The 27,143-nt window shown below is 31.6% G+C and overlaps 1 protein-coding gene across 1 annotated transcript; it reads right to left on the bottom strand.

Annotated features, from left to right (window-relative positions):
• Positions 1–6,588: 6,588 nt before the first annotated feature.
• On the bottom strand, positions 6,589–21,499 carry LOC105200638 (probable cytochrome P450 305a1). The gene is made up of 8 exons (XM_026138527.2): positions 21,412–21,499; positions 20,615–20,869; positions 14,276–14,516; positions 13,978–14,137; positions 13,763–13,883; positions 13,382–13,559; positions 12,969–13,228; positions 6,589–6,987 (listed from the first exon to the last, which is right to left on the bottom strand). Exons 1-8 carry the CDS (start codon positions 21,497–21,499, stop codon positions 6,809–6,811), a joined length of 1,482 nt encoding a protein of 493 aa, XP_025994312.2. The 3' UTR covers positions 6,589–6,808.
• Positions 21,500–27,143: the final 5,644 nt, after the last annotated feature.

Here is a 27,143-nt window from a genome sequence, read left to right as displayed (position 1 = left end):
TTTCTTTCTGTAATATTTTTTTAATAAAAAGTGAGCATTACTTAATATCTTTTGTATGTCACTCAGTATCTTCCCATACATATGATAACGTATGTCAAGATCAAGGTCGTCAGAGACTGCTCCCCTAATGTGCACTTTTACCAACAATTCTTTTCTTTCAAGAGCGATGCATGGGAAACGAGCAACGAAAATTCATCCCCTCTCCAGAAGAAACTCGATTCAAGTTTTCCACCGCACGGTAGCACACTGAGTGTGCTATAAACTTTCAAAAACGGGGTGAGGAAAATCTGAAGAAGCAGACGACCGGTTAAGCAAAGCGGCTGTTAAGATTTTTACATAAACAAAAAGAAATGTTAAACAATGATCTTCTACAGATCAAGTCATCTACTTTAGCCGGGGAAGTAAAGGGGAACTGGTCCTCCACTTAACGTAGTTGCTCGGCACCGGACACGTGCAAGCTTTGCAAGAAAGAATTAGAGATAAGAATGAAGGCCACTTGTGCTCTCAGTAAACATAAAAATCGGCGCGCGTGGTACCGTAATTGAACGAAAAGATTGTCTCCGAGGTTTGCCGGGCCGGTCGCTTTCGTCAACCCAATGAATATTAAAATTAAATTATGAGTCTTCTTGAAAACACGGTGATTTCTAGCACCAGACATGAGTGGGCCGCGTCGGCGAACGCCGGGGATATGAAAGGCCGAATTCACACGGCCACAATTATCTTAAAAATCATTTAACAGATTTTCTAATAAAGATGGAGCAATTACTTTTTTTTTTACTAAAAGTGAACACTTAGTTTTATGAAGTTTAACAGAATTATTGGATATACGACTATACAATTCTGAAAGATGATTAATATTTCGTACCGATGAATAAAGTTCAATATCGAGAGCTAGCAGCAATTCATTTCTTTTTCTTTTACTTGAATGAATAACAACATGCCCTCTTGATGTTAATTTCTGTTGATCTTTATCCGAATTAAGACTCTTCATATTATTTTTATACATTACGCTTTCAATATGTCTTATAAGATCACTTTTATGTGATTTTATGCATAATTTACATACTTTGCAATAAGCATCGTAAAAATTATTTTTATCTTGAGTGGCGTCGACCATCCAACCTGAAATAAAAAATAAAAATTTATAAGTAATAAACAAAATATAATAAAACTCTGAAGACTAAGATCATGAAACTAAATAAGCTACCACAGGCGCGTTTTACTTAACGCTCGCAACGATCGCAAGCATCATTTGTCCTTGTTTAATATTTGGCAAATAACAAGAATAAAACGATTCCATGAGCGTTGCGAGCGTTCAGTGGAACGCGTTCCAAGAGTCAGCATCAGTTAGACGAATGTATACATTAATTTATGGTCCAAATTTGGCACCAAAATGTTTACATTTTGTGGATAAATTAATGTATACACACGTCCAACTGATATTGTCAATAGCTTTTTTTAATTTCAAGGAATTATAAAATTGTAAAAATTATTTAAACAAATTAACACTGTTAATTTTAAGAGAAATGCTTACTCTGTGATCAGACTTTTTTTCCCATTTGGGATTAAAATGTCTTATTCTTGAAATTTTTTTTGGCATACTGCTACAATAAAAAACACAATAAAATTAAACTGTTTCTACTAATATAATCTTTCTAGTTATATTCAAATCTTTATTCTTAATATAATCTTAATGCAAGGTATTATATTTACTTTTATTTATTAAATCCATATATATATTCCGAGACTTCTATAAAATTAGCTGAAGAAAATTATTGAACAGTTTTGAAGTTGAATAATTGAAGCACATTTGCTAATATACATATATCCTGTTATCATGATGCAAATATACAGCCACTAATTTTCTCTGCAATAATAAATGATATATTTATTGTTACAGCCGGAAGATTCCACAATTTCTCTTTTCGCATCTCCCATTTAATAAATGAAATATAAAACAAAGGGAGGAGATTGTTCCTGAAGTTTATAATTCCATGATTTCCCTTTTTACAAATAATCTCTTGGTTATTATAAGAAAAACTTAAACATTGTTCCTGAAAGATAATTCTCAAATATTACATCCGGAGCAATAAGTTGTTAAATAAAAGCATAAAAGGAAAAATCGTGCGATAATGGAATTACGAGCAATATTTGCTCATTCTAACACTGATCCATAAGAACAAATAAAGCCAGGACCTCGGCCAGGACTTTAGAGAAAAGAAAACAATCTAAATGTTAGTTTATAAAAATTAAAAATACATTTAAGGTTTATATGTAAAATAATATTATAATACTGAAATCTAGACTTGACTGTAGTTAATAATTTTTTACTTACTTATACGTGTAATTACTCTTAAACAGTCTAGTTTAAATTACTATTGTTATATTAATTACAAATTTACTTAAAAAGTAACTTTCATACTTTGATATCTTTTTTGTTGTTCCAAAAAAAAAGGTTTTTTTTTGTTAAATAATAAGGTACATTTTCTTAATATTTATTGCGTAGAAAATAAATCTTTCAATTTATTTAAAAAAAATTTATTACATATTTAAAAGTTTATATATATATATATTTCTAAAAAGATTTCTTTATTTTGTAATGCATTTTATAGTTTAAAATATATTTTTTAAATAAGTATACATACTTTGTTAGTGCAAATGTATTGTCTATGTGCATACAATTTTGGGTTAAGTTCTAAACGGGCTACGCAACGACGAGATGCTCTTTATTCAATTAACGACTTTCTGAAGGATGGATACAGTATCAATGTATCGACTGCTTCTTCGTAAAATTTTGTGACTTTATTCTGATCAATCACTCTGGTTCTGAGCCCAAGGTGAGCAGTGTCTATGTCTTGTTAATATCTATTCGAGATTTATAGAGAAGTCCGCGCTCCGTGCAGTAGCGAGATCCTTTGTCTCCTAAATTGTCAGGAGAGGCAAACGCGGAGAGTCTCAAAATGCACGGAAATGACCAATCAATTCGTACTTAAAATGATTGTTGGAAAGATAATATAAGACGAGCAAAACAGTATAAACACAGAATTGTCAATATCATAATAATTTAACACGAAAGTAAGAACTCTTGAAATAATAATACGAAACATATTATTTTTTAAAAATGAAACATATACAAGAGAAAGTAGAGTAAATCTATCGACATTGTCGATGGGTAAATCGGACTGTGTTCCAAATGGAACCTTTTCAATTTAAATGAATACAATTAAGCAGATTTACGTGCTATTTATAATGTAAGGTCCTTATAAGACACGGAACATAAAACAGTAGTTTGACAGTTCCCATAACATTCATAGAATAGACACAAATATGTATTTTCAGCCATTGTGCAAAAATTAAAAAAAAATTTATATTGATTTTTACGATCGGCCTTATACAGAGCAAAAACTGCAAATATTAAAGATCCAATTTAACCACCCTCCTTTACTTTTTGAAAGTAAATTAACTTAATTTAAAAAAACAATTTTTTCATTAACTATTTTATACATCAACTTTTTTTATTTACAAAAATTAAAAAAAAATTTATATTGATTTTTACGATCGGCCTTATACAGAGCAAAAACTGCAAATATTAAAGATCCAATTTAACCACCCTCCTTTACTTTTTGAAAGTAAATTAACTTAATTTAAAAAAACAATTTTTTCATTAACTATTTTATACATCAACTTTTTTTATTTACAAAAATGTTTTAAACAATTTTCTTGCAAATATATTATACAAAATAATTATTTTTTTATTTATATTTATTTTTTTAAACTTTTTTTTTCAGTTGAGAAGAAAAAGATATTATGGTTTCTATGGTCATGATGGTTACTTTTGTTATCTCAGTTATTAGGTGACAAAGTCTAACAATTACTGTTGAAATTATTTATTTAGCAGGCCGCCGCTTTTTAGTGGCGCCAATACACAATAGCTAACAGTTGTTATAAGGCATTTGTACTTTTGAATACTTCTAAACTTTTTTAAAGTATATTTAATTACACAAACTTCCTCATTGTTTTTAAACTTGATCGTATTATCACACAATGTATATACACTTAAATGTTTCTTCGTTATTTAATTTTTGATTTGGCTGTACACACTTCGAGTTGTGTAAAGTTAAACAATAATATGGGATTTTTTGTAATATGGTTTTTTATACAAAATTTTTATATTAAAATATTTTTTGGATAAATAGATTGTTATTCTAAAAGTCAGTGTTCAAAAACATCAGACTGAGATGTCATTTTATGTTTATTGTTTAATGTTAAACAGGGAAAAAAGAATATTTCTAATAATATTTCTATAGTCTTTAAACGCAAGAAAATTTTAAATCAGGAAAATTCTGAACAATAAAAAATTTAAAATATATAAATTTTGAACAAAATAATCTTTTCTTTAAAACTAAAACAATTTTTTAAAATTGTTGTTGGGCTAGCCACATTACCATCATTCTTTTTTTCTACCGATTATGCAATGCGTTACATTTTTTTAAATCACGTCCTAAGTAATAAATATATTTGTTACTTTGAATTTAGAATCTGTTAAACAACATTTTGACAAATAGAATCGTTTCACTTCCAATATAAAATGTTGCCCACACAACACGAAGTCAACTATGAGCCAACTTTAAGCTGACTGTAAAAGGCAAGAGTTGACTTTTAAGTCAATCTATCAGTCGACTGTGAGTCGACTATTAATCACTACAATTTATATAGTCGTATAAAATACGTTTTGATAAATTAATAATTTAGACGTAATAAATTATAGTTTCCAAAAAAATATTTTTCTTCCTTTTCGTTCAAAAGGATTAAATAAAGATTAAATTTAAATTAAACATTTATGTACAAGATTTAATAACAATACAAATTGTTATTTACATGTAAAAATATAAAATTTTATGTGGAACAGCAAACCACATACACATCACATTTGAAAAAAACGAGAGCGAATTTCGTCTTGAGGTTACAACAATTAATTCCCAAAAGTTTCACTGAAATGCGATTTAGAAAAACAGTCGCGGTGGCGCCTAGATAAAATGCTTGTGGCCGCACTCGACTCACGAGAAAATCCTCTACGGCGTGGCCACCTAGTGGAAGCCGCCCAAGTTGCGAAGGCGCGAAGACTGGTGTCGCGCAAAAGCTTTGAGACCATAGACATAGTACAAAGTCTATGTTTGAGACTCAAAATCAAAGCAAATCGCTCAATTTTTGAGAGCACCGTAATATGTTTTTACGTGTAAAATAACTATTATTAATGTAATAATTGAATGTCTTGGATTTTAATCATATTCAATATTTCTGAAATAATTTATAAATGTTTTTCATTTCATAAATAATATACGTTTTCAATAAACCTTTAATTAGCTATACCAAATGTGTATAAAATACGTTTATTATTTGTTTAAATATTGCTGCAATAAAAACATATAAATATAATTTACGTTTAAACTTTTATTAACATATTTAAAAAGTATATCATACCTGGATATTAAATCCTATTTTTGATAGGTTATTTAAAGGGACAACTTTTACAAATCATAAACGCATTTAAGAAATATTTATTTAATTAGTATATAATTGTATTTGATAGTATTTTTATACGTGTTATAAACGTAAATATATTTCTGGCATTTTATAAACCATTTTTCAACGTATAAAATACGTTCCGTATTATATATACGTAATAAGAACGATTATTATAAACGTACATTGCACTAACGTATAAAAACCATTTTACTTATATACATATCTGCCACATATCTATATCTGTTTTATACCATACTTGCGTTTAATAAACGTATATAAAACGATCCAGTTTTTATTGGGTTTATTGTGAATAGTCGACTAACAATCATTTATATATTAACTATTAAAAGTAGTGTTCTGGTGATTATTGCAAATAACCTGATTATGAAATATGAAATCAATAATCATTTCATAAAAGAACTATTGGGGAATGATTATTGCAAATAATCTCATTATGAAATCAATAATAAAACTCATTCAAGAACTATTAGGAAATGATTATTGCAAATAACCCAATTATTAGATGCTACATAATCACTATTAGAGAATTAATAATAACTATTGTAAGTCAATAGTGATTATTGGCTTTCCAATAGTTCATTTCTGTAAGGGACGCTAACGAGCTACGAGCGAATTAAAACTAAGATTTTTTTTTATGTTAATTATCTTTTTGGCAAGATAAAATATCTATCATTTATATCTTTTCGCTTTGTCAAAAAGATATAAATAACTTAAGAGAGTATAAGATCTTTTGTCACAAAAAGAACAGAGTTTTCGTCGACTTTGAGTCATATTTCAGTCGACTATTTATTAACCATTTGTCGACTTTCAAAAATCGACAAACAGTCAACAAATAGTCAATTGCTGTCGAGTTATAGTCGACTGTTGAAAGTCGCTTTTAAGTCAACTGACAATGAGAAAAGTCGGCTACCAGTCGACTAACAGTCACGCGTGTTGTGTGGGTGATTATAAACAAAGTTATTCCATAAAATGAAAATGTGTGCCATATTATCATCTTCTCTTCTACTATTCTTTAAAAATTTTTAGAACAAGAAATTCAAATTTATACATGAGTTTTTTATATTATACTTTTAAATTTTTTGTCTTCTTTTTTCTTTTAATGCTTACATATACATATATCTTGGACAGAAAGTGTAACAAAACATAATTAAATAGAATTGTAGTCTAATTGGGAAATTAACATTTGTCAATATGATAAAATTAATTCGAAATATGTTTTTTAAACAAGAAACTTATTTATCTAAGAGAATATAATATTATCTTATCTGGGAACGATTAACAATTCATAATGCTTCAATTCCCTTATTATCCCGATGGTGAATTCTGCATTAACGGATCCTTTACCAGGCAAAGGAAGTAAACGATATTTCTGCATCACCCCGACAAACAGTAGGAATATAGCCGATCTTGCCAAAACTTCTCCAATACATCTTCTCTTTCCTAAAAAAATACATATATACTTTTTCTTTGAGTTGTGACATATAGATCGAAGAAATCAATTTACAAGTATTCAGTTTGAAATTATTTGCTAGATTTAAACACGTACGCGTTAAAACTAAAAAAGTAACAGTTTTTCACAAACTTTTGCTATTCTAGATCAATAAAAATAACCAAGAAACGAGTTTTCGAGTATTTTTGGATTTAAATGGATTGAAATACAAAATGAGCTATTCATTGTTTTGAATTGAGATGGATTCATGTCCCCATGACCTATAAATTTTTTGGTTTAAATAAATTAAAATACGAAGTGAGCTATTCATCATGTTGAATTTATATTATTTCTGGATTCAAATGGATTCTAAATATCCGAAGCGCGAATATAAAAATGTCAAAATGAAATCGTTTCTATCCATTTCAATTCACTTTTGTTTGTTGAGTAACCTGCCGTTATGTAGTAGCATTAAAGCTCTGCATTTGTTGCATTGCAACAATGTCGTAAATATTGTGATCCAATAAATGTTAAGTTAACTAAACGTTGATTGACGTTTTCGTGTTGCGATATGACTGATGTATCTAAAGTACATGAATGCCAATACACAATAGCTGACAATTGTTATAAAGCATTTTTACTGTTGAGCATTTTGAAACTTTTACAAGGTATATTTTGACATTTAAGGGTCTAGTCTAGTGTTCGGGCTTCAAAAAATCGCTTTTTTTTTCTTACATTTTTCGAAAGTACAAACTCTTGAGAGTATCCTGTAAAAATTTCAGACCGAAATTCGAAATATTTAGGAAGTTACAGGTCAAAAACGTGAGCGCCCGAAGACTGCCCGCTGCGAACGGCGCGCGACGCGGCAGCTGCACCGCGGCAATCTTACCCGTCCATTCTTGTCTCGACAGGCAAAAAAAAAAAAAAAAAAAAAAAAACGAAGTCTTTGAGGAAACCGAAGGATTGTTGTACGCACCAGGCATAGCGGATTAATGTGAGTATAATTTTTTTATAAGAAAGATGTAATCAAAACTTCTCACGCGATTTCTCAAAACAACGTTTTTGTAAGCGGCGCAGGTGATTTAAAAAAATCTATCCAACCGATTGCTTCAAATTTTTAATATGTTATTCTACACAACAATGGCTATCGCCGGTAGTAAAATTACTTATTTTTAATAATAAATTTCTATTTTTTTAACCGATTTTCTATGGAAAAAAGTCATGATTTTTTACACTTTTTTTTATAAGTAGCCATTTTGTTATTTATTAATAAAAATGTTTAATTTTACTACGGGCGATAGCCAATAGCCTACAGAACAATAATCAATTTGATTTTTTTGTTTCAGATAAGCACAACTGGAGATTTTACCTGCGCCAGCGACCTGCATCAATTTAAAGTCGCCAAATTTAATTATTAATAAAATATACTAATTACACAAAAAATCAGAAAAAAAAATTATTTTAGTATCTTAATATTATAATAAATACGTGTGCGAAAAGCGGACTTGATTGTATTTTATTTTGTTGTAAAAAAAAAAATCATAAAATAAGCTTCCGAAATGAACCCGAACACTAGACTAGACCCTTAATTACATATAGATCAGTGCAATAGTCGCTGAACAATCACCAGTAAATGACTATTTTAGAAAAGTATTGGAATAATAATATTTGAAAATAATAAATTTTCAATTGTATTTTATTTATGATATAATTTTCATAAAGGTTTTATTAAAATATCATTTTTTGTTTAAAATGTAATTATATTAAAATGTTATTTATATGTTCATTAATTAGTTAAATTTTTTGAGTGACTCTACTATTATTCCCAATGAGCATATTATCACACGAATGTACACTCATATGTATGATACACTCAAATGTTTTTTTTTTTTTATTTAACTTTATAATTTATCTAGATTTACGCAAAATTATTTAATAGCATATTGTTAACATAGACCTAAAAGCGTGCTGATAATATGGGTAATATCCAGATTTTCATATTAAAATAATTCTGCAATAAATTGATTGTCACACTTTACAAGACTGCGTTCAGAAATATTAGATATCACTTTATCCTAATATTAAATAACAAGGATAAAATGATAGCTCTACATAATGTTTCTAAATACAGAGAAATTCTAAACCAAAGACAATGAAAAATATATAATTTTATAATGTAGTAACTTGTTTATAGAAAAATTTTTAATTTATTTTTGCGGTAGTCTATATTATCACCCCTGTTCCTCTTTGACATCACATTTTCATAAGTCACGTCGTAAATATTTCATAACTTTAAGTCTAGAATTTATTAAACAACATTTTGATGAATATAATCATTATGAGTTTCAATGTAAAATATTGATTATAATAAAGTTATTGAATAAAATATAAATAGGTGCTCACAATATCTTCTCCTTTACTGTCATCGCTATTTTCTTGACTACAAAACGATTAAAATCTGATTTATGTACACACAGGCACGCGCGCGCACACGCACACATGCACAAGAATACGTACAAAGGTCGCAAGTTAGTGAACTAAACTAGGACAAATATTTGTAGCTTTTTCTCTAGCACGAAAAGCATTTTCGACCTTCCGATCGCGCGATAGAGCATGCGAAAAAACAGTAAAGAAGAATTTATAATTGTGTACATGCGTTACGATGCGATACAAGAAGTTTGGCTTATGCATGCCGTAACCATAAGAAATGAGCTAATCATAATTGATTTATAGAAGATTAATCGGTAATTGTGCACAATAGGAAACCCAGCTCCGATCATGTTGACCTTGACATATGTTATAGAGGCAAGGATACTGAACAACTTTTCCTTATAAATTGGCGCTTTCGTCTAGTTTTCGAGGTATAACTTAGGAAAAAGAAAAACATAGTTTTTTTTAATTATTTCAAAAAATATTCATTTTAGAAAAAAATGTGTCATATCAAAAATGAAGCTTATAAAAAACTCTACAAATAAAGTTCAATACATATTTTATCTAACTCCAATACTTTAAGAGGTACAATCAAAAAGCATTTAAAAAAAACTCTGACAAAAACAAATTTTTACATGTTGTACAGAGAACACGTGGGCGGGGGAAGGGCTTCGCCTCCTGCACTCCCTCGCGGTATTTTTTCTAACTTAGCCCACCCCGTCTCACAAGAAAACACAGGGAAGTGTCCGCCTCAGATTAAAAGTTTTTAGTATGTTGTAGTATAGATAAAAATAAGGGACACGTATTTTTTTATACGTACCCATACGCACTTTAAGGGGGTGAAACACCCCTTTGAAGAAAATCGGTTTTTTTCTTTCAAAGCGTATACCGTCGAAACTATAAGAGATAGAAAAAAATGTTTTAAATGAAAGTTGAATGGCTCAAAGAGTAATTTATAACAGCGGAAAAAAAATTAAAAAAAAAAATTTTTTTTAATACTTTCCCCCCACCACTTATTTATTTATTTTTTTAATTTTTATTTTTTTTATAAGCAAAATAAAGCTTATTTTATTACGAATTCAACGGTATATGATAAAATTACGATACAACATTCCTATTTTCCAAAAATAATTAAAAACCTCTCTATACGCACGGTACGCGCACCCGTCCGCGCGTTCGTGCGCTACGGAAGTGACTCCCTCCGATTTTGACGTGCCTTTAATATGTTGTACAAATAAGGGACACGATTTTTTACACGTGTCCTAATACACTTTTAAGGGTGAAACACCCCTTTAAAGAAAATCGGGTTTTTTCTTTCGAAGCGTGTATCGTCGAAACTATAAGAGATAAAAAAAATGTTCTCAATGAAAGTTGAATGCATGTTTTTCTCGCATAAGATGACAAAAACATTTCGAGGACAGTCTGTGTCTAACATGAAAACGCAAACATTGAGAAAAACATTTACTACAAAATAAAACGACACTACACTAAAGAATAACAACAATTACGGTGTTGTAAGACATTAATTTCTAGTTTAGAAAATAATATGTAATTAATATAAGTTAAACATTTATTTACTGGTTTACATGATTCGACTAGAATTTCCTATCTTGAAATAGAATGTTTACGTCTCGGCAGTATTGACATGTATAGATTCAAGAGTTACGTATGTAAGGAAATGACCCAAAGTGCACGCGCCAGTAGCGTGGTTATGCATATTTCTACACTAATCGAATTTAATAAATTTGTTGACAACATTAATTGAATTGTATAAATACAGTATAAAAGATGAAATTTCTAACTAATTTTTTAATTAGTTTTATGTTAGTTCTCTTGTTGTTAGTTGATGAGCTGGCGTTAGATACTGAAGATATGGAATGTGTGAATAATAATTTTTTGTAATTCAAGTCTCCTTATCTGTAAAATGTTGAAAAAAACAACTATTCTAGTCGAATCATGTGGACCAGTAAATAAATGTTTAACTTATATTAATTACATATTATTTTCTAAACAAGAAATTAATGTCTTACAACACCGTAATTGTTGTTATTCTTTAGTGTAGTGTCGTTTTATTTTGTAGTAAATGTTTTTCTCAATGTCTACGTTTTCATGTTAGACACAGACTGTCCTCAAAATGTTTTTGTTATCTTATGCGAGAAAAACATGCATTCAACTTTCATTGAGAACATTTTTTTTTTATCTCTTATAGTTTCGACGATACACGCTTCGAAAGAAAAAATTTTTTTTAAAGGGGTGTTTCACCCTTAAAAGTGTATTAGGACACGTGTAAAAAATACGTGTCCCTTATTTTAATTTGTACAACATATTAAGAGCACGTCGAAATCGGAGGGAGTCACTTCCGTAGCGCACGAACGCGCGGACGGGTGCGCGTACCGTGCGTATAGAGAGGTTTTTAATTATTTTTGGAAAATAGGAATGTTGTACCGTAACTTTATCATATACCGTTGAATTCGTAATAAAATAAAGCTTTATTTTGCTTATAAAAAAAATAAAAATTTTGACAAAAATAGGTAAGTTGTGGGAAAAAGTAATAAAAAAGATTAAAAAAAAATTTTTTTTCCGCTGTTATAAATTACTCTTCAAGCCATTCAACTTTTATTTAAAACATTTTTTCCTATCTCTTATAGTTTCGACGGCATACGCTTCGAAAGAAAAAAACCGATTTTCTTCAAAGGGGTGTTTTACCCCCTTAAAGTGCGTATGGGCACGTATAAAAAAATACGTGTCCCTTATTTTTATCTGTACTACAACATATTAAAAACTCGTTTTAATCTGAGGCGGACACTTCCCTGTATTTCCTTGTCAGTCGGTCTACTAATAACGTGGTGGGTGCGGGAGAGGGTGAGCTATAATTTCAAATCTAATACCGCAACATGATCAATTAGATATTCTTGGCCAAATTACAACTAAAATAGTATTAGGTTAAGTTAGGTTAGAAAAAAAATGGGGAGAAAATGCAGGAAAGGTGGAGCTCCTCCACCCGCCCAAGTATCTAGATTTCACGCAAAACTACTCAAAATAAAAGAAAAATTATTTTAAAACAGTTTTTCTACTATAACAACTACAGTATTGAAGTTAGGTAAAATTGTAAATAACCTTTTTTATAGAGCTTATTACGAGCTTCATTTTTTGTTTAACACATATTTTTGTAAAATAAATATTTTTTGAAATAATTAAGAAAAACTGTTTTTTCTTTCTCTAAGTATATCTTGAAAACTAGACGAGAGCGCCGATTAATTTATATGGATAAGTTGTTCAGTATCCTTGCCTCTATAACATATTTCAAGGTCAACATGATTGGAGCTGGCTTCCCTATTGTGCACAATTACCGAATAATCGACTACGATTGGTCAACTTTTTACGGTTACGGCCTGCATAAACCAGGCTTAATTCAAGTTCAAAATTAAGTACATAAACGAAACAATGATTTCTATTTTGTAAAAGAGTTTCCACAATGTTTGAGTTTACCAAGGATGTTATTCCTTTTATGAAAATTTTGTATAAAATTTGTTTTTTTTTAACTCTATAATAATTTACTGACCTTTTCCAAATTGTATAAGATTTTCTTGTGTTTGATAATTTCCATCCTTGTTTATAAATCTCTCCGGCCTAAACGAATTCGGGTCAGGGTATACATCCGGATCCATGTTGTTGCAATGCACATTTAAGAGGACAATAGTATCCTTTGGTATTTTGTAACCATCAAGGATTGTATCTTCGATGGTGCGATGTGGTGCTAATAGAACTACTACACTCGTTAAGCGTTGACTTTCGTTTAATATCGCTTCCGTGTAAGGCATTCTGTGATTAATTTGGAATTTAACATAAATTGAACGTTTGAGTAATTTTTTGTACAGAAGGGTTCATAAAAAAAAAACAATTCTGTTTCCTTCTCTCTTTCAAAAATAATAATTAGAAAAAGAAATTATACTCGTCTTAAAGATATAAAATTACTTTTTTCTGTCCTCCAAACTGGGAGTCCTGTTTCCGATCACGGCGTCGATCTCCTCGTGCAACTTGCGTTGTACGTCTGGATGATTTGTTATTTGCATGAAGAGAATATCTAATGTCGCTGTTGTAGTGCTAATGCCGGCGATGAAGAAGTCGATCAATGTCACAATCAGATTACCATCTGAAAAAAAAAAAAACAAAAAAGATACGTTCGTGTGTACTACAGGCGAGCTGGTTTGTTTTCTTACGTACACTTTTATTAATACTTTCATTAATGTGCATTTATTAAGCATGCGAAACAAAGCGTTAATTTCCATGCGAATAGCCGAGAAAATTGTAGCGACGTTTTCTGGACTTTGCTCGATAATAAAAAGCAACTTTTACCATCAAACACATGGGCTCTCTCTCCCTGTCCTTCGCTTTCGTACATCTCCTGGAGAAACAAATCGATAAAATCCGACTCATTTCCCTTAATATATCGTTTTTTATGCTCGTTGATAGTGTCCTGCAAAAGACACAAAATATGATGCGTGGCGCATCAATAAGTATTAGCAAGTGAAAAGCTAAAATTTGAGTTTGAGATCATCGAGATTACGTACCATTAGAAAAGTTTTCAGTTCTTTGTTTAGCGTTACGACGGTATTGTAGCCTGACATTTCCGGTGCGATGTAACGTATCCAAGGTATAGCGGATAGAATTCCGCCGGTCGCATCAAACTGTTGCGATCGATGATCCATCATATTTATGAAATTCTGTAATCTACAAGCAATCGCAGAATCAGAGAGACAATGAAATAATTACGGATTTCTTTCCTTTCTCCGGAAATGAATCCGCGGAAGTGCAGCGTTGTTGAGAATAAGGAGTATTTTTTTTAATCGTTCCGACAATTTTACATACCTCTTGGGATTCTCGGATGGATTCGATCTTGTGACCAAAAACCAAAGAACATTCATTACGGCGGGCGCAAACGCGGGCCGTATAGGTTGTACGCCACCGTCCCTTAGTCTTTTTGCAATGAGCGTCATCTCGTTATTGAGCAGGTCGACCATCGCTGGCTTAGCAAAACCGACCTGTCTTAGTGCGCGTGCGGACCAATTATGCAATTCTTTCCACTCCGGGCCATCGTTCGCCGTAAGTCCTGACACCAATAATTTTTTATTAATTGATAATAATTAATGGCATTTGTAATTACTTTCTGACTTTCACGAGAGTCGAATTTAATTAAAGGGTTTTTTATAAAATTCGAATAACTTTAAATATGGAATAAAAAAGTTAAGATTCGTAAAAATATCAATACAGAAAATAAAGCGGCAAATACGAGTCGAACGCGGTAAATGGTAGAGATTGCCTCTCATCGTGTACCGTTTACCGAGCGCTCGATTTACCTATATTCGCCGCTTTATTTTCTGTATTTACATACTTAAATATTGAGTTTTTAGGAAACAAAAAATATCTTTTTTTCAACTCGTTGATTATGATAAATATGGCAATTTTCTTCGGACATATACAATAAATATAAGAAACGAAGCTGTTTGATTAATGTTTTAAGAATTTATTTAAAAGAGAAAAATAAAGTTATTGGACTTATTTTGTTGTTGTGAGAATTTTGATTTATGATTTACCCAGATAGCACACATAATTAAAAAAGAATTTAAATTTATGCCGTCAATTCTGAATTTATTTTAAGCCGGAAAAAAAATTGTTTTTCTGACTTCAGCATTATAATGACATAAACCTGAATTATTTTTTAATTCTTTTTGAATTCTCTGTGCTATCTAGGTACTTATCCTATAATATATTATATATATTTTTTTTTATAACATTAACAATAACAAAAATAAAAATAGATATATTATTCAAAGTACAAAGCAGTAATCTTGTTAAAATTTTAGAAACTGCGCTTATCAGACACATTTTTTTTTCTATTTTCTTTTTAAATTTGATGTTTCTCTGAACATACAATAGGTATAAGAACAGTACTTCAGATTTTTTTATTTGATAATGTCATATTTAAGGGAAAACAAAAAAACTTTCAGATTTGTTTGGTTATTGTAAAAAATTTACTATTTATATTTTCTATTTTCTAATTAATTCTTACAAGTCAAAATTCTTTATGATGGAACGTTACTAATAGAAAATAGTTTGGTGACATATCCTAGATTTAAAGAAAAGTATTTGTTAAGTTTTTACAGGATTCCTTTTAATTGTCATTTTTTGAGACTTTTTTCTTTGGGACACTGATCGTAAATTGGTTTTTTTTCAAATTTTTCAGGAAAAATTGAAATTGAAATTTTATATGAAGATGTTCTGGCTATACAATTGCAGACAAAAGTTACTTAAATTTGAAATTGATGAAATTCTATGTTTTTATAAAGGAGGTCATCCCGTGTGACGGCTTCAAAAAATCGATTATTTTTTTTGCATAAATCTAATCTAGAGCATGCATAGAATATACTGGCAAAGTAATTTTCCAAAATTCGAAGTCATTGAAAAGTTACAGCAGTGAGTAGGTAAGGTGTTTACCATAAGCACGCAGCTGAGCACTCGGTGGGGCGGGGAACAAGAGCTATTGTATACCTTCGGATTCTAACCTGAAGCCGATTCTATTTACACGCACGTATACGCACACATATTTAGAGTGGTGCTGCTGTCCTGAAACTCAAATTGAATATAACGGTTGCTTAATTTTGGCTCCGCAGTCAGCGGTGTAACAGCTCTTGAGTTGTCGTAAACAGTAATATTGTACCGTGCAAGTGCTTCAAGTTTGCGATGAGTGACAGAAAAGGAACAAGGGAAACTCGCGCTCGTGCTGAGCGAAGAAAGAAGAGAAAATTTCAAAGAAACCGTTATTCGTTGAAAAATGATCTGGATTATACGTAGGTAGCTGGTGTAAATGGCGGCAGGCTGAAGCTAAGAGCACGCTCGACCAATTCCACCACGAGAAGGCCCTATTATCCACGGAAGTACAAGCAGTAGTTAAATCTATCTATAAAGATTTATCTAAGGACGATCTTTTGACCCAATGTTTAGGACCAGAGACGCAGAATAATAATGAGTCGTTAAATTCACTCATTTGGACGTTCGCTCCGAAACATCTACATTTAGGCGCTCAGATAGTTTAGATTGGAACTTTTTTGGCCTTCGTCATCTTTAATGAAAGCTTCCAAGGCATTATTAAGATAATGCATACGATGGGCTGTTCAATTGGACGATCAGCGCACGCTTATGTAGAGCGCTGCGACGAAGCCCGGATCAGCCGTTCCGAGCAGCGCATGAGCAACACGGCAAGAGAGGCTAGAATTTCAGCAAGGGAGGAGCAGTCGGCCTTTCGAAATTTTCAAGAAAAAAAGGAAGGGATACTCTATGCTCCAGGAATAGCAGATTAGTGGTAAGTAACAATTTCATGATGTAATTCACACGTGAACTTTCAAAACTGCGTTTTTCTCAAAACTGGATTTTTTTAACTGGTGCCCATGATTTTTCGAAAACGGTTCAATGGATTTAAATAAAATTTTGATGGTAGATTCAGCACATGTGTGACTATCGTGGGAACTAGAATTTTTTTAAAATATTGAATCGTTTTCTGTCCGCATAAAAAAATAGTCGCAAGTAGTCATGCTATTTTGAGTTATAATTTTTAAAAGCATGCAAAAAATTGAATTTTTAATATTTTCAAAAAATCCTAGTTCCCACAATAGCCATTCACCTATAGATTAAAATGCAATTTGATTTTTTGATTTTAAATAAACCAGTCTGCCGGAATCGTGGGCACCGTTTATCTGCTTTTTTTTTACATGGGTGCCATTCCAGTGATGTAACTCATTAACGACGCCATATTTTTAAATAAAAAAATTTACACATATAGTTTAAGATGTAATAAATATATAGTAAAAATTTGAAAGCTCTGTATTTTTTCATTTCGCCGCAAAAAAATGCAAAAGAACCTTAAAAAAAATGGTCGTCACACGGGATGACCCCCTTGACGTGCACCATATGTGCTCGTATTATGTATAGGACTTAATGCCAGTTAACATGATATTACTACACTACAAATAAATATATTTGTATATTTTGCAACTTTTGCAATTGTCGGCAAAAAACTTTTAGACATAAATTTTACTTGAAATCAATTGTAAAAAATGAAAGAACTAGATGCATATTCATAACATTTAATGTATATCAGATATCAAATGGTACTTAAAAATCCATATAATACTTAAATAAGTATCATTAACATAATATTTGCCCTTCTAGCACTTTATACAAGTCAAAATAAAATGTGGTTATGTAACGTGGTTATATAACCCATTCGGAAATTTGACATTTGCTTCACGTTGTTTTATCATTGATATTTTAATAACGAGTTAGTAAGTCAATATAAAGTCTTTTTAGAAATATTGCTCAGTATTTTATTTAAGTTTCAGAATATTGGCAATAATGTTTCTTTATAATTTTGTTGACATAAGTGGAAATGTATTGCTACACCATAAAAATACATGCAAAAGTTGATTAACTCGTGAACCAGTTAGAGATTCAACTTCAGATTTTAAACACGTGTTCAGATAATAAATAGAAACAAGTTATAAAATTTTTAAGGCATTGTCAATGTTAGAATGTTACCGCTTATGTTTATTAAAATACATTCTCATATTTGCGGAAAATAAAACTATTAAAAGAAAACAATATCAAGAAAAGGGGAGGCTGTATAATAATAAGTGTGCATGCTTATTTAAGGAGGGAACCTGGTGTAATAGGTAAAAAAAATCGATTCTTTTGCTTAATTTAATATTTTAACCTATTGAAAGTATATTTCTTGAGTTTTGAAACAAAATTCAAAGATTTGACCTAACTACGTTCGGTTTCATTATCGACTGTCAGCGGATACAGCGCGGAGCGTGCAGTGGTCTAAGGCAATTTTGGATTTAAAATCTTATGGCGATGATTTCAAAGTTACAAAAAGTAAATGCGTTGACTATGTAGAAAAAAGAATAGGTAGTAGACTTCGAAATATAAAGAAAACTGCAAAACTTGGAAAAAGAAGAAAATTGACGGACAAGCTAATAAAAAAAAAAAACTTATAAAATATTATGGATTGGCAATAAGAAGGAATCCTGATAGAATCCGTTGATTAAATGGAAAACACTATAGTGGCAACTTTTATTATCTAAGTTTAACAAATCAGAAACCGCAGCATACACCAGAAATAGATAGTTAGTGTAAGTGGCGTGTTGCAGAGGCTGCTGGTACTATACAAAATTTTGTGCACTTGCCTGCATTTCATCCGGATGTGTAGAAAAATGTATTACCAATATAAAAGAGTTTTCCAGAAGAGATCTTTTAAAAAGATGTTTAGGCGTGCACACACAGAATGCAAATGAAAGTTTTAGCTTGACAGTATAGCGTTTGGTCCCTAAACATCTTAATTGTGGCATAAAAACAATCGAAATTGCCATTTTTATAGCTGTTGGTATTTTCAATAAAGGTTAATTTAATTTTACAAATAATGAGCCTTGATATTGTTATTGGTCAGCAATGCAAAATATTTGCTGATCCATACGACGCACATAGAATACAAAGGCAGAATTGCTACAGCACGAAAGGGGATCAACCGGCTTGTCAAGAAGAGAAAGCGGCCTTACATAAATTTTATAAGAAAACAGAAGGATGAGCCTGGCATAGCAGATTAATTGAAAGTACTTGAAAATTGTTAGTTATCTGTAACCCAAACGCAGTTTTCTCCAAATTACTTTTTTGAATTAGCGTGCAAGATAACTTGTTGCGTATATAACATGTAAGACATGTCGTGCACGAAGCACACACACACACACACACACACACACATACGCACGCACGCACGCACGCACACAAACATGCGTAAAAATTAAATGAACGATACTTAAGGCGGAATTTGCAAGAGCACCAGACTCGTCAATTTCACAAAGAAACGCGGTAGCCTTTGGGGCGACATGGTCCCGGCGCCGCGGCTTCGAAGACGCATAACTTCATAATTGCGTCTCATCAGACGGCGTATTTTTTTGTAGACCGCGGGTTTGAAATCGCCGGTATCTTAAAGGGGAAACGGCGACAATCAAGTCAATAACGGTAACCATGGTCCGACGCCTGCGGTCACTGTTTGATTTAGCCGTTTTACGCGTTTTTGTCGCGAATTAAGGGTCCGAATCTGCCAATCAAGACAGGAGCTCGGATTGTCTCCGCGAATCGCGACGAGCCCGCGAGGTGCTCAAATGGGTATACAAAATGTCAGGTAAATATCGCCCCTGGTTTCGTGGATTGATAGATTAAGTAAAACTGAGCAGAAAAGTCCTATACCAGTTTTTAATACTTGACATAGTTAACAAGATAAAAATTAATAAAGTCTGCGAATAAGCGTGTATCACCGCGTGCAAGGACCGCGCGCCGATTGCCGAGACGTAGGCAGCCGCGGCTGGCGGCGCGGCGCGGTGAGGAGGGAAAAACAGCAGTAGCTGACAAGATACATTTCCATATTTAAATATTGTATTAAAAAATTTTATTCTCATAAGAAAACGAGAGAACGAGCTCGTGCATGCTGAGTTCTCTCTACGCACACAATTAGATAACTTAAACCTTTATTTATAATTGTATTGTTTAAATAAATTATTTTTATTGCATAATTTACACGAAAAGTTTTCGTAAAAATCGGTATTTTTTTCTATGTGTCGCGACATTTACATTTTTGCATTATTGTCTTTAATTTTAGATGCAATTAATAACATGAACCCTACCAAAAAGAAATCAATTTAATTTTTTTGTTTCAAATGAATACAAGCAGCGCTACATTGCACGCCGACAAGTGAATCAACACCGATACATTCCATTAATATTATTATTATTATTTAACACATATTATTTTTTTTTCAAAAAATATATTTTTAGTAACTTAATGATAGAATAAGATATCTTGAAAATTTCAAAAAAATTGGTCCAATAGTTTTTTCAAAAAGAGTTTCAAAAAATCACCTTATTTTTAATGCGTTACACCTGGCTCTCCCTTTAAATAATTTGCTCAGTCATTGAAAAATAAAACAGGAAAAAATTGTATTCTTCTCTTACTTTCGTTCGACGTAAATATTGATATCAATCTGTTTAAGATTATAATTTTTTATTATATATTATTAAAATATAAAAACCGTTTTCAACAATATTCTAACTTTAGTATAACTTTAGTATAACAAATTTTGATAGAGGATTTGTTACCCTTTTTCATTCCCAAATTTCGTAGCTTCATAAATTCATTCCAAGGACGCCCATCGTACTTTTCGTTAACGCAAATTTGTTGTATGAGCTTGCTGTCTGAAACAGCGATCGTATATTTGCCACCCAATCGTAAAGATATGACGTTGCTATTATATATTTTGCTGAGATGCAGAAAGGCCATGTGTTGTCCACCGTATTTTTTCTGTAATCGTCGTAAATAATACTGATTTCCAATAAATGGCCAAGGAAAAGGACCTAAAAATTATGAATTTTTGAATGTGGAAATTAAATAACATTTTTTGTTATTATTGTAGGTATCTTCTTTTTTTCTCACAATATTGTTGCAAAAAGTTTTCAGAAAGGTTGCAATTTTCCATATTTTATGCGCAACAATTTTGAAAGAATTCTGCAAAACGTTATGAAACGTTGCAACAGAAACGTTTATATTATACAACCTCTCACATAATAAAATCCATCTTGTAGTAGTAAAAATTTGAAAATGTAGTTCCAAAAGTAAAAAAAAAAATTAAAAGTCATAATTTAAATAACTTTTCGGTTTTAAAACATCGTTTTATGTATAATTCACGTAAAATTATTATTATTAGACATTAAAATCTGTTTTGATCAATGGATTCTTTTTTTGTTAGATAACTTCATTGATCGATTTATAATTAATATTGTTTAAAAATTTAAATACAATTTCTGGAATACATAATGCGATAGTTATCAATTATCAGCGACAACTATTTTTGAATTTGCTCTCATGTAAAAGGCTAAAATATTAATATGTTAATTACCTGGTGGACAGCCTTTTGGTCTCTCTCGAGTTAACACAACAGTAATAAAAAGAATGGTTAAGATCATCAAAGCTGCAGTCACAACCATTGTGCTCCGTTCTTCCTTTTATAACAGGTACTTTCCTTTATAACAGGTAAATATTTTGTCAAATTCTGTCTGGTTAAGAGGATGCTATAGTGACCGAAGAACTTCCTCGACGTCGGCATTGCAGATTATTTTTCGAGGGAGACCAGGCTATCGCTCTTTGTCCAATGCATAGATCTGTCTTTGTTTTTCGATTATTTCGCCATCTGCGAAAAGACCTATCAACTACAGCCACTGCTCTTCTTGCCATCGTTTACGTGCGCTAAGCGAAATTTGGACACATACAGCTGTTCACCTATTAAACTTTTTTGTTAGGTTATTGACTGAAACGATACACAGTCAGTGTTGTGTGTTAGAGTTTTCTGAAGTTCGCCCTGGTCTCATTTTATACATACGAGCTGCAGAACGTCAGTAAATAACAAAAATTAACCTTGGTTGACAGATCCACGAGTCGAAAATAAATGAATTTTTAACTTTTTGATCGATTTTCTCATAAAATTTACCAGAGCAGACTTTGTTTTGGTGCGTACTTTTATTTTGCAAAAGGATTTTGTGATCTGTAAAGCCAATTCAAAAATTAATGAACACTGTAATGGTCGGTAATTTCCGTCAGTATAGCATCCTCTTAAATAGTTCAGTAGATTAAATTAGGTGATGTAGTAATAGTTTTATAAGAGAAACTTTTTTATTGTGATGTTAATTCATCTCCAAATAACAAAACATGAAAATTCAATCTAAAGCAAATCATTGCACAGATTAAATTGCTCTTCAATGTACGTGCTATTACATTACCTTTTATTTAATTCATCGAAAATATTTTAGTCAATTCAGTATCCATACTCTGAATTCTATTGTTAAGCAAATGTGAAACAATTATTGCAGCCAATCTACGATAAGTATATGCCGATAAGTTGTTGAAAACTTAACATTATTATATTTTGAAAACTGTTTACATCAATTTATGATCGACATATCAGCAACATGTCAGCAATAAGGCCTATTTATAAATTGTAATAAGCATGTTGATATGGTTGTTGAAAACTTACTAGTATATTTTGAAAACTGTTGTTGGCAAGAATGTTATACTGACAAAAGGATAAACCTTTCTGTTGCTTTACTAATTCAGGAAAAATTTTTTATATATAATTATATATATTTTAACACATATAGACAAATTTTATATATATACAGGGTGTCAGGTAACTACCGCCCGTGGTTTCGTGGACTGATAGATCAAGTAAAACTGAGCAGAAAAGTCCTTTACCATTTTTTAATATTTGCCATAGTTAACGAAAAAAAATAATAAAGCGCGTATCACCGCTACGAATAAGCACGTATCACCGCGCGCAAGGACCGCCCGCCGGTCGCCGAGATGTAGGTAGCCGTGTAGGCGCGGCGCTGTGCGGTGAGGAGGGAAAAGCAGCTCCCTCCTTGCCGCGCCGCTCGCAGGACGCAGCTACTGCTGCTTTTCCCTCCTCACCGCACAGCGCCGCGCCTACAGCCGCGGCTGCCTACGTCTCGGCGACTGGCGGGCGGTCCTTGCGCGCGGTGATACGCGCTTATTCGCAGACTTTATTAATTTTTTTTTGTTAACTATGGCAAATATTAAAAAATGGTAAAGGACTTTTCTGCTCAGTTTTACTTGATCTATCAATCCACGAAACCACGGGCGATCGTTACCTGACACCCTGTATATATATAATTAGGGTAAAGTTGCCAAAATCGCACCACTTTTGACATAAAAGCTTATAACTAAGGAATTATGAGGAATATCTTTAATTTTTTTACATCATAATGAAGTACAACATTTCTCCTTTCAGTATATATTTTTTCAGAATTTGATGTATTGTCATAAATTTTTAAATGACGATTTTTAAAAAACCTTTAAATAGTGCGATTTAGGCAATTGGTCTCCTAAATCGCACCATAGATTAATATTAATCTTCCTGGAGTAAAACGACACTTTTTCTGCTAGATTCTTTCTTCTCAAGTAAAAATGCGTTAGATAAGCATAATTTTATTAATGTTGGCGATAAATACCGTAAACTAAATAATTTCAGTCAATGTCATCATTTCGATAATTTTTCAATAATATTGTAATTTTCAATAATATTGTTACATTATGGCAATATTGTTACAATGTATGCTTGATTATTATATTTGATTTTATATATATTGGGAGTATAAATTAATTCGGTCCGTTTTTTTGTAGTCAAAAATGCATTTATTTCAGAACAAATTGAATGAACAGATTAATCAAAGTATTGTCCATCACTGGCTACTACTTTGTTTCACCTCTCAGGCATTTTTCGAATTCCATCTCGAAAAAATGTTTCATCTTTTGAAACAATCCAAGTTAGGAGCCAATTTTCGATTTCTGCAAAAGAAGTGAATCGGTGTCCTGCCAAATCGTGTTGTATCCGTCGGAATAACCAGTAATCAGATGAAGCAATGTCCGGCGAATACGGCGGGTGCGGTAAAATATCCCACTTGAACGTTTCCAAATAAATTTTAACGACTTTTGCGACATGAGGTCGAGCGTTATCATGTAGCAGAATAACTTTGACATGTCGTTTCTCGTATTCCGGCCGTTTTTCTCGTAATGCACGGCTCAAACGAATCAATTGTAGCCTATACCGATCGCCCGTAATGGATTCACCATCTTCATCGAGTAATGCCTCCAATTCTTTGTCTTCGAATTTTTTTGGCTGTCCAGAGCGAGGCTTGTCTTTAACGCTGAAATTACCATTCTTGAAACGTCGAAACTATTCCCTACATTTAGGGATTTATCAGTTGGAGCATTGTTACCATAAACTTCTACCAGCATTCAATGCGCTTCAGCTGCGCTTTTCTTCCAACTAAAACAGAAAACTAAAACCTCCCGCAAATGCTGCTTGGTTAATACAAAAGTTGACACCCATACAACACAGAGAGATTGTAGGAACATTGCAGAATGATTTTATTGAAACATTGTAATATTGCATTTTGATTGCGAAACATTGCTGCAACATTGCTGGAAGATTGCAGCAACATTAAGATGTCCGCTTTTTGAAATATTGCATTGAAACATCCCATTTTTCCAAAATATTCACATAAATATTATATTATTACATCACATAATTCGAATGAACAAAACAATATTTGTGTAACATTTTAAAAAACATTTTTCGCAAAAAAAATCTCGGGAATATTTTTTCGGAAATTTCCAAGCGGTCACCCATCCAAGTCGCGAACGTGGTTGAAGCAACTCCGGTGAACGTTGCTTGACCTCCGTGATCGCTGCGAACTGATTCCTCATGATGAGCTGTGAATACTTTATGCTGATAAGTGTATATAACTGGTAGATCAGGTCAGTAGATGTTATCGAAAAAATGAAATATGTATAATTAAAGCACAATATTTATATAAACAAATATAAAATTATAGTTTTTTTTACCGATTTTGCAAATGCAGAATAGCATTTAGAATAACTTCTCTATTATTTGTTTAAATAAAAATGTAATTAGAAAATATAAATCAATATAATACAATAATTAAATTAAATATGAAAAAATTTGTATTAAAAAAACAATTAAAAAATATTGTTTGTTCATTGGGCTGTAGATCGAGGTTTCTTCATATATGAACCTATTTCGTCTATTGATATAAATATTTATGTTTCTTAACAATACTATGACGCACACAGCACCACGGGACCGCATGCATTTTCTAGACGTCTTAGAGTTAACATTTGAAGGATGTCTGCAGACGTCTATGCAAAGTCGATTTGCTGTTAACTTTGAAAGCCTGACTTGGATGAATCGACTTACTGTCGATATATGGACGGTGTACTGTTAGGGAATGTAGAGATTAAGCGGAAAATTTAGTAACGTCGCCCGACTTTAGTTAGCTAAATGCGGATAAATAATTATGGATAAGTTAAACTAATATATTATTATACGCAAATATTCCGCTTTGGCTCTTTATTGTCACTACTTTATTAAAAAATTATGATGAACATTGCTGCAATGTTGCTGGAATTTTCTGTGCTGTATGGGCATATTCAACACAATAAAAAATAAGAGTTTTATATGAAACTCAAAGCGATATGTACTGAATATTATTGACAGATGTCTAATCTCTCTGAACCACCGAAATCAGCTGTCACTATCACACATTTGTAACAGCCCGAGCCATCTTTTGAAAACGGACTGAACTAATTTATACTCCCAATATAATCACAATCAAAGCAATGGTGCGATTTTAAAAACTAAGACATGGTACGATTTAAGAGACTAAAGCGTTTTGTAAAACTTTATTTATTTAATTTACAAATAAAAGTACAAAGTTATTTAAACTTTGCTAATCTAATTTTAATAATATTGTAAACATTACAAATTATAGAAATATTGATTATTTATTTTACCTTTTTTGCAATCAAGCTACAAAATGTGTTGAAAAATAACAACAAAGTTACCATTAAAAAAAAATATTAATTACAAAATTTATATTGTTCTTAACGTGTTGAGTTTAATAGAGGATAATAATAATATTATACAATTAGCAATTAATCCTGCAAAAAGTGTACAAATACTGTAGTTGAATTTATACGCAAGGTGGTATGATTTAGGAGCTGGTGCGATTATATGATAATTATACATATATGATAAATCATATATAGATATGATAAATCATATCTATATATAAAAATCAGACATAATTATAAAAAATGTATTTTAATATTGTTGTGCGCTCGCTCTGGAAGCGACTAATAGCGTTTTTGACTGCAGCGGGTTTTAACCCAGGTTCATCACCAGTTGCCGGAATCATCCAATTACAACGGACGATCATCCGTTCTAATTGGACGATTCCGGCAAATAGCGACAAACCTGGGTTAAAACCCACTGCAGTCGAAAACGCTATAATATCGATTTGCGCGAGGCGATTGATGTGCGCGACAGAAGAAAATTGTTCTCTGTCAACGGTTGTTATGTTTGTCGTCGTCTTGATATTTTTTACGAATTGTCACGTTCTTATATTAAAGTTATCTTTTTAAAAGTCTGTCTTCTTATTTCGGGAGTTTGCGTGTTATTGTCACAGCGTGAGTGTGTGATAACGAGACGACCTTTCCGGTCGTAACAATATATCAAGATATTTGATATGTAATTATACAGGGTGATTCAGGTTGCTTGCGACAGCCGGCACGTACGTATTCCTCATGAAAAATTGAGTTGAAAGTAATTGCTAATAACAAAATGTCAACAGTTTTTGAATGGTGAGCGTTTGAAAATATCCATCCGCAGGGTGTAATGTTTGCGCCGTCAAGGGCGGTGTAATCAAGCGATTTTTTCACTGTATTCTTCACCTTCTTTGTCGTATTGTAATTTGGATTTTCGTTCATTTTATTTCCTAAATATGGAATATTTATTTATATTAAATACAAATTTCAAATGTAAATTTTTTCTAAAATTGTTTTTGAGAACTTTTGACAAAGAAGTTTTAGAAATATTTGTCGACTGAAGGTTTTAGTATTATTTGATCAAATAACTTAATTAATTGATTTTATTTATTAATTTATTTTTTCACATATAAAATGTATTTTAAAACACATACATTTTTTACTCGTTTAAATGATGTTTTAATTTGCAATTGACATTATTTTTTATCA

Source organism: Solenopsis invicta, chromosome 10 (genome assembly GCF_016802725.1).
Source record: "Solenopsis invicta isolate M01_SB chromosome 10, UNIL_Sinv_3.0, whole genome shotgun sequence".
NCBI lineage: Eukaryota > Metazoa > Arthropoda > Insecta > Hymenoptera > Formicidae > Solenopsis > Solenopsis invicta.
Note: the sequence above shows the minus strand (reverse complement) of the source record. Positions and strands in the feature narration are given on the sequence as shown.